This window comes from Wyeomyia smithii, chromosome 2 (assembly GCF_029784165.1).
Source record: "Wyeomyia smithii strain HCP4-BCI-WySm-NY-G18 chromosome 2, ASM2978416v1, whole genome shotgun sequence".
Lineage (NCBI taxonomy): Eukaryota > Metazoa > Arthropoda > Insecta > Diptera > Culicidae > Wyeomyia > Wyeomyia smithii.
Window position 1 is genome coordinate 163,898,619 of NC_073695.1, and position 14,501 is coordinate 163,913,119.

At 37.5% G+C, this 14,501-nt stretch overlaps 1 protein-coding gene across 10 annotated transcripts in view; it reads right to left on the reverse strand.

Annotated features, from left to right (window-relative positions):
- LOC129722818 (dystrophin) overlaps positions 1–14,501 on the reverse strand; it is a 340,136-nt gene that overhangs the window by 301,500 nt on the left and 24,135 nt on the right. For 9 of the 10 annotated variants that reach the window (XR_008727654.1, XR_008727655.1, XR_008727656.1 and 6 more), the window contains 4 exons: positions 8,651–8,805; positions 7,823–8,086; positions 4,254–7,757; positions 3,964–4,116 (listed from right to left, as the gene is read on the reverse strand). Coding sequence is in view for 7 of the 10 variants with exons in the window: in XM_055676595.1 (XP_055532570.1) it covers positions 3,964–4,116; positions 4,254–7,757; positions 7,823–8,086; positions 8,651–8,805 (4,076 nt within the window). In the remaining 3 variants the exon portion in view is untranslated. Of the gene's footprint in view, positions 1–3,963; positions 4,117–4,253; positions 7,758–7,822; positions 8,087–8,650; positions 8,806–8,878; positions 9,025–14,501 lie in introns of those variants that run through there. The other variant, XM_055676596.1, reaches the window with a different exon arrangement.

The window sequence follows — 14,501 nt, forward strand, 5'->3', positions numbered from 1 at the left end:
CACCGGTACGTGGATGCTCCTAAGCGCGAGCGCTATGGAGTCCCAACTGGCGCTATTGAATGCATTCTTCACGTCAAGCGTGACGATTGCGCAATAGCGAATGCCCCAACTCTTACGCTGGAGTGCTACCTCTGCCGTCTTGGTGACAGAGAGAATAGCATCCAGCGTGGATCTACCTTTCCGGAAGCCGAACTGGTTACTTGCCAGACCGTTTACACCCTCTGTGTACTTCACCAGTCTGTTGAGGATAATCCTCTCAACCACCTTGCCCGTAGTGTCCAGCAGACAGATAGGTCTGTATGCCGATGGGTCCCCTGGCGGTTTCCCAGCCTTCGGCAACAGCACCAATCTCTGTCGCTTCCACCTGTCCGGAAAGAGGCAGTCATCCAGGCACTTCTGCATGACTGCTCGAAATAGATCGGGGGCCACTTTCATGGCCGTCCTGATGGCCAAGTTCGGGATTCCATCCGGTCCCGGTGCCTTGCTCACCTTTAGGGAGTTGGCGATCACGATGAGTTCCTCATTCGTAACCCTTACCTCCTCCACAACCTCTGCACGGCTGCCGTCTCTCACGGATTGGATGCCCGGCAGGTTGGCCGACCATCCCTGGTCTGTGTCTGAGATACTGGAACGTCGGACGTTAGACTCAGCAACCGGAGGCCAAGGATTTGGCTCGTGTCGTGGAAAGAGTCCCTCGATGATACGCTCCAGCATCGCTGGTGATCGCTCTGCAGGCGCCAACACGCCTTTGGTCTTCGCCATTACGACTCTGTAGGCGTTGCCCCACGGATTCGTATTGGCACTCGCGCATAGCCTATCGAAGCAGGCCCTTTTGCTCGCCTTTATCGCACTTTTAAGCGCCGATCTTGCAAATCCGAATACTACACGACGCTCTACCCTCTGTGCATCGGTACGTGCACGTTGCAACATCCGTCTTGCACGGAGGCACGCGCTACGGAGGTCCGCTATCGCGTCGGTCCACCAGTATACCGGTGACTTACCATTCCTAGGTTGGCGGGTCCTAGGCATGGTGGCGTCGCACGCCCGCGATAATGTGGCAACTAATTGGTCAGCACTCGGGCGGAGCCAACTGCCCCCCTCGCGCTCTCTTCTCATTGCTTCTGCAAATACCTCGGCATCGAAATGCGATGTCTTCCACCAGCGGACGGTCGGAGTATTGGCTCTACCCGTCGCCTGCCGCCTCACGTTCTGGACTACGCTATAGCAGACCGACTGGTGGTCACTATAGGTGTAGCCATCGTCTACCCTCCAGTTCACGATCAGTCCTGGGCTGGAGAACGTCACGTCGATGATCGACTCCGCACCATTTCTGCTGAAAGTACACTTGGTTCCAACGTTGGCCAGATCTAGGTTGAGCTTTGCCAAAGCTTCCAACAAGATCTGGCCCCTCCGGTTCGTGCGGCGGCTTCCCCACTCAACAGCCCAAGCGTTGAAGTCGCCCGCCACTACTAAGGTTGTTAGTCCCGTCAGCTCCATAGATAACAAATCGACCATCTGGGTGAACCTTTCGATAGACCAACGCGGCGGAGCATAACAACTGCAGTAGAACACTCCGTCCACCTTGGCAACCGCGTATCCTTCATTTGAGGTTGACACAACCTCCTGAACCGGGAACTTGCTGGTCGTGCATATGGCCGCCGTACTGGACTTATCTGCAACCCAATTACCGTTTCCGGGAGGAATGCAGTAGGGGTCCGATACGATTGCGATGTCCGACCGCGACTCAGACGCTGCTTGGTATAGCAGCTGCTGTGCCGCATAGCAATGGTTCAGGTTCAATTGTGTCACCCTCACGCCCGTGGTTTCGTGGCCGCCTTACCGGCTGGGCACCGTGGGCCTCCCATAAAGTGCTTGGCGTCCCGTTTTCCAGTACATACCAAGCACCTGGGAGGCTCCCCGCAGTCTTTAGCTTTATGGCCAGCACCACCACAACGCCTACATAACTGGCTCCTATCGGGCCCCTTGCAGGTCCAGGACTTGTGTCCTCCCTCGAAACACCTGAAGCAAACGTCCGGCTGCTGGAGTATGCTCAGGGGACATACTGACCAGCCAACCTATATATATATATATATATATATATATATATATATATATATATATATATATATATATATATATATATATATATATATATATATATATATATATATATATATATATATATATATATATATATATATATATATATATATATATATATATATATATATATATATATATATATATATATATATATATATATATATATATATATATATATATATATATATATATATATATATATATATATATATATATATATATATATATATATATATATATATATATATATATATATATATATATATATATATATATATATATATATATATATATATATATATATATATATATATATATATATATATAAAAATAAATAAATATATATATATATATATATATATATATATATATATATATATATATATATATATATATATATAAATATATATATAAACTATATCTACTATATATAACTATATATATATATATATATAAATATATATATATATATATATATATATATATATATATATATATATATATATATATATATATATATATATATATATATATATATATATATATATATATATATATATATATATATATAAACTATATAAACTGGTCATTCATCCCTCCTCACAGCCCCCATTTTGGAGGGATTTGGGAAGCAGGTGTGAAATCAGGCAAATTTCATTTGCGACCCATATTAGCAGAACACAAACTATCGTACGTAGAATTTAATACTGTGCTTTGTCAGATTAATGCTATATTAAATTCAAGACCGTTGTATAGGAAAAGACCACAATCCCGTTTCACCTTAAGCGGGCTATTAAATATGCTAGAGAAACATTTCAAAAGGTCCTATCTGTTTTGATCGATTTTTTGATCGATCACTTTCATTCAATCACCACAACTTATTGAACACCTTTTATGGTACGTTAATTGCACAAGTTGATAGCGGAGGGATCATTCTAGCCTTCTGAAGGAAAACCACGCTTCGGAGAATTACTAAAGCTGAACTATTACCAAAACGAAAAGACGCTCCGGAAAAACGAAAAAAGCAGATAGGACCTTTTGAAATGTTTATCAAGTATGTTGATTTCAACGGCGGGAGGATTTTCGAATGTTCTACAGTTTTCTAAAAGCTGAGTTGCTACACGTTCTACGAAGCTTCGAGAGGTTCCGGCGTTCCGGTTACTACGATAAGGGGTGCCGCAATGAAACGCCACGAAAATTACACACGCACATTTTCTTTCGGTGAAAATTACAGTCAACTATTGAATCTACAATAGCTACATCCAGCGTTGGAGGACTTTCGTTCATCGACGTAATCATGATCAAGGAGGTTTATTTGAACATTTTGAAGCGTAAACTACCAGTGTCTGCACAAAAGCAAAAGTTAGGGCTTGAATATACGTTCAAAAAGGACAATTTAGGATTTCAATTGTATCCCAAAAATTAGTTGAAAAATTATAACAATTTGCTTACTTCTTGGAGCTAACAGTATTATTCGGACGATTCATTACGTCTATAAATTGTAAGAAACAAGCGGGAGGTATTCCTTTCAAACAAGCGCCACCAAAGTGGACAATCCAAAATTCAAAATCTCTACAATTAGAAAGCTTAGTAAAACAAAAATCAAAACTCGCACATCAAAGATGAAAACAGTAATGTGAATCACTTATACTTTAAAAACATGTATTATACCCTACAAAAGCATAAAAATACAGATAAACTTAAACAACAACAACAAAGGGAGGTATTCCAATTGAAATTTTTCTAATGTAATGCTAGATTATTAACTCTCCACAGCCGAGCCGAATCCGTAAAGGTCGTGTCCAAGTAGTATGGACCCTTCGTATGGGATGACCGCTAACGAAAGCTAAAGAAAATTACCTGTGCCTGCAAGCTATCCCAGCGTTCGCTAAGAGATCGCAAATCTTCCTCTATTGATGAAACCATAAACTCCAAATCACAAAGATCTTTTCCAATTGATATAATTTTATCAAATCGAGCTTGAGGATGATTTCTTATATAATTCTCGATATCCTAAAAAGATGAAAAATTCAATTATGTGGTGAACTAAACAGTGAGATGGAACAGATCCTTAATTCTGATTGCAGTTCAGCGTTCCATACAGAAAACAAAAGAGCAAAATTAGCATCTTGTTTCAAGATTTTACTTACATCAAGTTCTTCGGATATTTCTTCTGCGTCTGCAGCTGTTTCAGGGCTCTTCCTTAGAAGTTTTTCTAATTTATCTAAATAACCATTGGCTCCAACTATCAATGTTTTAAATTCTCCCATCTGACTAGATACATGTTCCAAAATTGCGGTTCTGGTGTAAACAAGTGAGGTAACTTCACTCCAGCGAGCATTCAATTTAGTAAATTTTTTTGCTAAATACGAAACTTTGTTTTCCGATTTCGTTTGAATCAACTCATCAATTTGCAGTAAAATTTCATTACCAGATTCGTTTAATTCCCGAAATTTAAATGTCTGCTGCTCACAAGTGTCTTTAAGTGCTTGAAATTTTGATTTAATTTGGTAAAGCTCATTTAGGCTGGTGATTTCAGAATTGAGGTTTTTTGGTGTATTCATTTCCAAATCATTTAACCACAACTCTGTTTCGTTAACTTGCGCCAAAATACTTTCTGTGCTTTGTTTGATGTGATTTAGTTTAATCAAATTCTGTTGATAGCGTGCGGAAATAGCTGCATGCCGTTCGCAGAGAACTTGAACTTGTAGTTCCAGCGCAGATTTAGATTCATTTTGATAATTTTTAACTATTATTTCAGAAAAATTTCTTACACTTATTATGTCTATTTCTATTTTTTTTATTAAATTTGCGTACTGTTCATATTCGTTATATTTTAATTGTAAAGTTTTAATTTCACCCAGAATGAACATCTCATTTTTTAACTTCTCTTCTATATTATCAAGCTCCTGCCCAATAGAGCAGTATTCAGAATTGAAATGATTCAGGTTTTCTATAGCAATGTTTTGTTTTATTATATTTTCATTCAATTGCTGAGGGATGTTGAACCAAGATGTTATAAGTTCTGTAAATCTACTATCATTAGACATAATAGTCAGTATTTCACCACAATTTTTCTCAATAGCTTCATTATGTTTCACTTTTAAAGCGTGAATTTTCTCTAAATTGTTTTGCATGCTTAGTAAATCCGAATATATTATTGGGAGGTCATTTATCTGTTGCGCAATATCTTGAATGCACTGTATATGTTCACTAGATCCTTTGGAAACTTTTTTTTCAACGGCTAAACGAAAAATAGCATTTTTCATATCGTTCCAGCTTTCAAGGAAAAGATCAAAATCGTGTTTCCAATCGTGCCATTCTTCATCATCGTTTGCTAAAAGAAGCTGTCGGTTTTTTTCGATGTCGGTATCAAAAGACCCCATGTTTGATAATCTGTTTTCAAGGTCTTCTAAGGATAATACATTCGTGTTTTGTTGATACCAATCACGCGTGTCTGCCAAAATAAGCTTAAGTCCAGTTAAACTTTTGTTGAATGTGTCCTTATCGACATAATGTTTAAGTTGTTCTTTCAGGAGTGAAAGTTTTGCTTGTTGTGTTTTTAGTAAATTACCAATTTCGGTCAACTGTTGATTTTCAATTTCGATGTCAATAGATGGCATTATTTTACACTGGTTTAGCATTTGGCTTGCATTTGAGTAATCTTCTTTTCTTTTGTTTAATATTGTATCGGCCTGTTCTAACAATAAGAATTTATTTTTCATGTCAGCTTTATCAAATTGCTCTAATTTCGAAACACATTCGTGCAGGGCATTGTTGATTTCATACATCAACTCATTTAATTGAATTACCATTTCTGGCTGTTCAATTTTACGTTTTTTCTCAGACTGTGGGGCGTAATCAAGATTATCCATACAAATTTCATCCCTTTTAGAGTTGATTTTAGATTCTTCCAACATTTTTATTTGAAAATCCTCCCACGATGTAGGCCTAATCAAATTGTGTCTCAATCCCTCATTATCGTAGGATGCTGTCGGAATTTGAAAACCCATCTGTTCCACTCGCGTTTCTTGTACTTTCAAAATTTGAACGAGTGCCTCGCACATATCACTCAAATGCTCAATTTTAGAAAGAATATTCAACGATGACAGTCCCTCATCAGAAAGTGCCTGGGCTGAATTTTCCAGTTCCTGCAAGCAGTTCATAAGCATGTCTATATCACATTTGCAATATTGTAAACATTTTATTCGTTCCATCATTGCACCCATATCAACTGATTCTTTTGTCTCCATTTTTTTTAGATTTTGCTCGCGACACTCGATCCAACGACAAATGATGCGATATTGTTCCGATAATTTAGTCCAGCGCTGACTAATATTTTGTAACTTATCCCATCTGATCGCTATCCATTTTATTAGATGTGACCAACGCTCTTCTAAGGCAGACAACTTATCTTCAAAGTCACTGAAACTTTCCGAATCAATAATAATGACTAAATTGCTCAAACTATCAACCAATTTTTCTTGCGCTTCCATGTCGTTTTGTAGTTGTTTGTGTTCTTCCAGTTGTGTCTTCAATTCCAACGGAGTTGGGCCAACATCGTGCATCCGCGATATGCGATCTTCGATCGTTGTTAAAAACAATTTTAATTCTTCCAACTTTTCCATTTGTAACGCCGCTAATTTTGTGTGAATTGTAGTTTGCCGTTCTAGAGCATTCACTCGTAACATTTCCCATCGTTCATTGAGAAGAAACAGTTGCTGTTTTATCTCATGTTGGCCTTCCATATCCAAGACTTGAGATCCAGGATTTGATTGTGATTCGCTAATAAGACGAGAACCCTCGTCAAGAGCGCCGCAAACAAATGCTTGATATTCGGATAATTTCGCCATGAACTCCTCATGATCGTGAAACTGTTTTTTCGCTACAGTTAAATCTGTAGCTTCTTCCATTTCTTTAGAAAAAATTTCTTCTGCCTCCAGCAACATCGTTAAGACTTCTTCTACGGCTGTTTGATAGCCACTAAATTCAACAGAAAAATTAGTGGCAGTTGAAACAGGACGCGAGGATTTCGGCTCCCAGTAAAAGGCATCAATTTTAACTGATATTGGATCCACTAATTTGAAATTCGAACTAACAATTTCTGTTTGTTCAACTCTTTGAACAATAGGTTTTGTTTGTGAAATTCGCTTCACCTTATTTTCCCTATTGAAGTTCCGCAAATCATCAATAGATTTTGCAAGTGAAATTTCCTCCAGGTGTGTTAAATTTCCAGCATGTGATGGATTGTGATCGTTGTTAGGATATGAATCACGCTGGTCATAATCCATTTTACTATCATCATCTGCCGTTTCAAGTTCACGTTCGCTTAACAATTGTATTTCCTCCATACTTTCCACGTGTTGTGCCAAATGTTGAATGCTTCCTTTTTCCAATTTTCTACTATCGATTGCATTATACAAGCACATGACGTACATAAGGATTGACTTTTTATCAGGTTTGCTCGTATTCACGTCCTCCGGATCTAGAAGCTGTTCTATGCCTAAATTTTGAAAGGCTAGGTCAAATGCCATTCGCAGTCTAGCAATTGGATGTTTTTTTAAGGCCGTTTTCAAATCAAACGTATCAATTGCCTCAGATAGTAGTGCTAAAAAAGCTGATCCATCTGACCAACTTGATGAAAAATCATTAACCTTGAATAAAAAATTAATTTAAACATTATTTTGTTATTATTGTGCTTATAAATGTATGGTTTTACCTTAACACCATGCTTTTCCACGTACTGTCGTACCCAATTAAGTAACGATTTCTCAATGCCACTGACTGCTTGTGAATTAACTAGCTTCTGGCCGTCAAAACTCAACGCTATTAACCAAATGAGACCTAGCGTAAGCTTCGCGTTTCCAGAATTTATGTCATCACTTGAAATATTAACAAGCTTGACTCCAAACTCCTGCAACACCAAAAGTGCCTTGTTCAAATTATTAATGTGATGTACCCGCATTGATCCTTTTTCGCGTTTCTGTAACGAATAGCACAAAGGCAAAATTAAAGTTATACGTTCAGTGCATTAACTAATTTAACGCATAAGCAATTAATCTTGATAAACCGTTACATTGCAGTTCGACAAGTAAATCATGAGTTGATAAAAAAAGAAAAGAAAAGTAATAGAAAATTTGTGAGGCCCATATGCGAATTAGAATCAGTCATTATCATTGAGTCAAAATTTAAAGTTTGAAGTAAAAATAAAAAACTTATTTTTTTCTTTATTCTTCCCCCTCAAATTTCCGAAATCAAATAATGAATATTACAAAAAAATCACCTTATTTGCTTATTTTATTAGGTGAAACTAGTGATTCATCGTTCTGAGAAAAGATGGTATACAGGTTTATGTTACATAATCAGTATTTTTTTCACTAGATTCACTTGCTCAAGTAAAGGCTGCAATATTTTTATCGGGTTATCATTAAGAAAAGCACGTAAACACAGGCATACACACGGATGGATACATAAACATATAAATATCTCAATATCTAAAGATTGTAAAGTGTACTAAACAAGGTTAATCCTAATGGGTTATACTTACATATGTTTGGTTTGTTAAAATTTCTAACAAAGATAGTAGTGCGTGACCATCGCGTAAATCTTCGAATAAATCGTTGATAACAGGTGTGTTGGATTTGGCCAAATAGCCATTAATCCACTTAGTAAACGTCTTTTTCTGCACATCTTGCCTTTCATCTGAAACAAAAAAAAAATGTTCTTAAATCACTGATGCAGCGTTATAAAAATTAGATTAGTGTCGAAATTGTACCCAAAGATATCACTCTCAATTTAATTTCCCATTTGTCCATCATGCATTGTATTATAGCTTCGATTACAAACACGAGCTGAATATACTAGATAGCAACATTCCGATTGTACACTTCACACGTATGTATCATGTTTTTCTCGTGAAGCGATAAATACATATATTTGCAAAAAAGTGTGAAAGAGCAAATTAGAGTTGACGATAGATGAACGGTGTCACATATTGTTATATATCAGAATCGTGAATACATCTTAGGCAAGGTTATATTCATGATTAAATCATTTAGTGACACCACTAACCGAAATACACACAAAACGCTATCGTCAATTAAGATAATTCGAGAACAATACAGATAATTCGAGAACAATCATTTGAACCATTCTTCTTTGCGCTCTGCTGCTCAAATAGAAAACTTATCGCCACGCTCATTTCAATAGTAACAGCGTTAACGGTAATTCAACTAGTTTTACAACTGTTCTACACTTAGCTGCACAAATAGTAACCGATGAAAAATAATTGTTACAGCCCGACTATATTCTCTATTTAAAAAACCATGTGTGTAGAATACGAGAACATCGACGACATTGTGGAGTTTTTATTTATTTCAAGACAGAAATGAAAAAATGACTACGATAAGGGTTGACATAACTTCATCAGTATAGTTATATAGAACGCAGTTCAATGTTTATTTTTCAAAAAAAAAAAAAACAGATCGCCGCGATAACATAATAAAAAGTTACATTAAAGTTAACAAACGAAAAATACAAAATAATTAATTTGGAGCACGCAAAGTAGGAAAATTATAAAAAATATCAGGGTGAGAGAGAAAAGAGTTTCTAGGAACCGTAAGTAAACCTGCATAAATGCTGATCACGAAAATATTTAAATATTTATCGTTGAATAGCGAAACTTACCAAGACACTACAGGTTATATATTTAAGAAGTATCAAAAAACAAGGCAACAACTAAACAATAAAAAATAATGAAAATTGTCAAACACTTTGTTAGCATTCCGAATCTTCAGAGGAAACAAAAAATAAAAAAAGTTCATGGAGGAACTATACACAATAAATGTTTCTTATTTCGTTCCTGCTGTCTTAATATCTCGAAAGAACAATTCGTAACCGATTCCGTAAAACATTAATTTGTATTGTACCGTGTCAAAGTAAACGTTGTGAACGAAAAAAAATCGCAACCGATATAAGCTAAGCACCCGATCTTCCAATATCAGCTCATATTCTTATTGTGGCTATTTGAGGGCTGATTGGTTGAGCTTGAGAATCGATGTTATATGTTTTAATGTATATTAAAAAATCATTTTGCCGAATAATTCCAAAATTAGACAATATAATAAAACCGTTTTCAGTTTAAATTAAAAAAAATAGGAGGGTGGTATCCAAGACACGACCGCATAGTTGACGTAGGACTACAATAATTCTATATTTCCTTTTGAGGCTCTGTTTGATTTGAACTCGTTCAACTTTCGGCACGGTTCGATTTTGGCACACATGTGCCAAAAACGAGCGATTATGTTTAATCACATTTTTTAGTTTTCTTAATTATTTTAACTTATTTAAGCTCAACATCCTCCAAAAAAAGGTATTTTGGTTCGTTATGTTGCCCAAGCGGATGACCGGAATCTGTAAAACGGTTCCTGAAATATGACCGGAACATGTTCCGGTAATATAATGATCGTGATCAAAGCAGGCAAGATGGGTCACCTAAGCAAAATTTTCAATATCTCGTAACTGAAGATAGTTTCGGTCTACCTTTCAGATGATTGTTTTGAAGTTATGTAAATTTTATTAAATTACGCTAAAAAATAACAAAAATCAAGTGCTGGTTCGGTTTTACAGAATTTTTAGAAAAGGTTGTTTTTTTTGGGTCACTTGGAGGGGTAAGATGAGTCACCCTCTTAAACAGCACAAAATTATGATTAAATCTCAATGACCTTTTTACGGATAGCAAGCAAAATGCCTTCTCTTCATAGATAATAAAAATATGGGGTCATCTCGTCCATATTTTACCGCCGAAGGGGTAAAATTTTCCTCGACGATTACTTTCTGCAGCATTTTGTAGAACTTCTCCACTGTCGGCTTATTGAAACAATGAAAGTTTTTTTCCGGAATGACAACACCGTTTACATAGAATCTAGCCTTAAAACTGAAACGTTAACATTGAAAAATCAGCTGACGATGCAAACTATACTGCCTCGTCTTTGGTGACCCATGCTGCCCCAAGTATTAATTTAGTGATTATTTTACATTTATTTATGCTAAAAAGTATATTATTTAGTACATCATGAGCAAAACTGCTGCTGCAATAGAGGTTTACTTCAAATTATGCAGCGTACGACGAGAGAACAAGTTTTTTTTTCAAAAGTGTGAATCGCGTAAGAAACTTAGCGAAAAAATATTTTATTTATTAAAAACAAGCAATATGCAAATATGAACTATAAACACGTGATACATAGTCGGAAATACGTTACGCATCATGCAAAATTAGTGTCATCACAAAAAAAAAATATTTCACGCTCAAAAACGGCACTGACCCATCTAGCCCCGTGACCTATCTTGCCCCACCTTACCCTACTATGCCTCTAATTACTTAGTAATATTACGTATCTAGGGCGCCAGCCTAAATTCATCAAGCGACATCTCAAATGAATTGGAAATAAAACTAGTTCCTTGGTGGAAATATCTACTGTTAATGTCGTCTTTAGCCACTTGAAAAGTAAAAAAAATCGTTCATCGTTGGCATGATTCAATATTGGCAACAGAAAAAATTCTGCCGTGTCGTGTTTGGCGAAATCGAACGGGGTCCGTATTTTGATTGTTTATTTGCAGCACTTTCATGAACATGTTAACATTAAATTCAGGTCAATTTAAACATTTTATCAGTAAACAAAATCAGAAAAAAATTAATCAGTTTCAAGACATCAAAAAACAACGAAGATGCCATATTTGAAAGTCATATGTCTGTTAACTTCAAAAATAAACTGGGCTAGAATGATGGACAAGGATGAACAACAAGGGTGAATTAATGTTTGCATATTGTTGTTCAATTACAAGTAAGGTTATGGAAGATAGGGCATGTACACCAGAGAGACGCAGAGACATTCACCGTTAAGGCGACTGTCAACATCAAAATGGATAACGGCAATGCAAAATTATACAGCTCGCCCGTTTTGATGTTGACAGTTTGCTTAACGGTGAGTGCCTTGTCATATATCTAATATACAGGTTCACTAGTCTTCACTTGGCTTGGCTGCACACAAATGAATATCGAGTTTTTCTGCACTGATAGACGGCGAGTGACCAGCGCTCTATTCATACATTGCTCGGTGCAGTACTGTTACTTGTGCCAGCATGTTTCCTTCAAGACATCAGCTTTAATAACATTCTAACAGCAAAGCGTAAAACTGTCTGATAGTGGATGTGGTTACGAACTATCCGAAAAAGCTTTACCTTCAAGACATCAAAATAGTCTAGGCTCATTAAAGCAAACAATTGTTGACCTATTGGGACGGAGAGATTCTGTCAAATTTTTTTTTTACCACTGCTATACTGCCGCTCCAAGCATAAGTGTCCCAGCCAGGGTTGATATTTGTTGATACTCTTGAGTGAAAGTGAAAAAAAGCATCCACAAACGTTATTTTTTTACAATCCTTTCAGAGTTCTCAATGACAATATCGCACGCTTAGCCTTGGGGCTAATAGCGGTCTCGATCAACTAGATTAGTTGAGAGAATTCGTTATCGATATTGTTTTTTTGGCACATTTTGCATGTGTAGGATAAATACAACGATACACCGTGCCCCAGTGCTGAGTCGAGAAAATTTCCAGCTCGAAAAGATCCTCGACTCGATCGGGAATCGAACCCGATATCACAACCGTGTAAGAGAGATAGCCGACCGACATCGCTAACCACAGAGCCACGGGGACCACATTCAGAGTTCTCCCTTCCCGCTTTTTGCATGGAAGTGAACTGTCAAAACACCTCATTATATTTCATGCGATGGGAGCAAGACAACAAAATCAGTTCATCAGTTAACGAAGATTGTCAAGGCATCGGTCAGTGTCAGTGAAAAAGTGTTTCGGTGAGGTTCATTTTGGTTGAGTGGACTGTTTGTTTTTCTTTTTCGCTTTGAAGTGAAGATCATTTGGTTGGATTTGTCGTCAAATTTGATTCCGTAACCGTGAACGATGCGCGCGATTTATTTCATCTGAGTATAACAGCACGTTACTAGGACGAAAATATAGTGTATCTGAAAGAGTGCTGCGATCATTGGAAGTGAAAATTGAAAATGATTGGCTGTAATTTTCGAAGAATTTTGCTGGGGAAAATGACTTTTATCAGCACTGCCCAGCATACATAAGGTTTGTGTAGAACATGGGTCAACTATGCTTAGAACGGCAGTATACAGGATATCGCAGCAGGCAGTTGGTGTCTACTCATGAAGTGTATGCCAGGCGTGCTCGCATGTGATTCCGACGTTACACCTTGGTTTTAGATTCCACAGAATGTGACTCAATATAGTGCGGTTAGACGTAGTCCTACGTCAAAAAAAATTGTTATTGTATACTGCTTGTAAACGTGGCTGACGCTGCTAACCATTATAAAAAAAGTGCTACCATCGTGAAGTTCTCCAAACAACTGCTCACATATAAAAGAAAGCGCAATTTCCTGCAAATATTAGGTGCACAACTAGGTTCCCACTGCTTTTTTAATGAAAATTCAATATTATTTTGAACAAAAAATACAGTAATTTATAAATTATTCAAAGTATTGCCCATCACTAACTGCAACTTTTGTCCCGATAGAAGTGTTTGTCTATTGAGGCTATCAACGAATCAAGTCATTTTTCAAGGTTTTCATTTGAGTGTAACAGCTGATCAGCCAGACCATGTCACGCCGAACGGAGCAAGTAATAATCGGACAGGGCAATATTTATCTGCGGACCATAGCCGGCAAGGTAGGACTGCTCATTTGTGCGTTTCTATGTAAATTTTAACGAGTTTGGCAGTATAAGGCCGAGCATTGTCATGCAGTAGGGTCACTGTTTAGTGCCTCATTTCGTATTGTGAACAGCGTTGCCAGGTTATTTTTTTACAAATCTGGAAAAGGCAAAAAAAATCTGGAAAAAATCTGGAAGTCATTTCGTGGGGTGAAAGGTAAATTCTTCGGATAAAAGTCTTGGGGTACGTAAAATTTGAGGTGACAAAATTGCAAAATTTCGCGCTAAATTTGAAGTGATGACCTTTTTGCGTCATCATTCCGAGTCGAACAACCAAGCGCATCGGTTATGTTTATCGGTCGTCTCGATATATTCGCAAAAAGTAATCGAACAAAAGGCATCGCTTGCCCGGTCCCGGTCTAACGAGTGCTGTGCAGTGCAAAATAATTCCGCTTTGAAGGTCATCCGCTATTGTTTGCTTTGTTGCTGCGTAGCTGAACCGCCGCTGCTGAACCGATCGTTTCGGTGTTTAGCTGTGTTGAAGACAACCAGAGCTACAAACAAAGAAGAAAGTGTAAATCCGCACAGCTGCCGGCTGCTGCACTCAACCACCACACACCACATTGTCGAAGACAACTGGAGCATCGCTCGAAATCAAGAAAAGGTACGT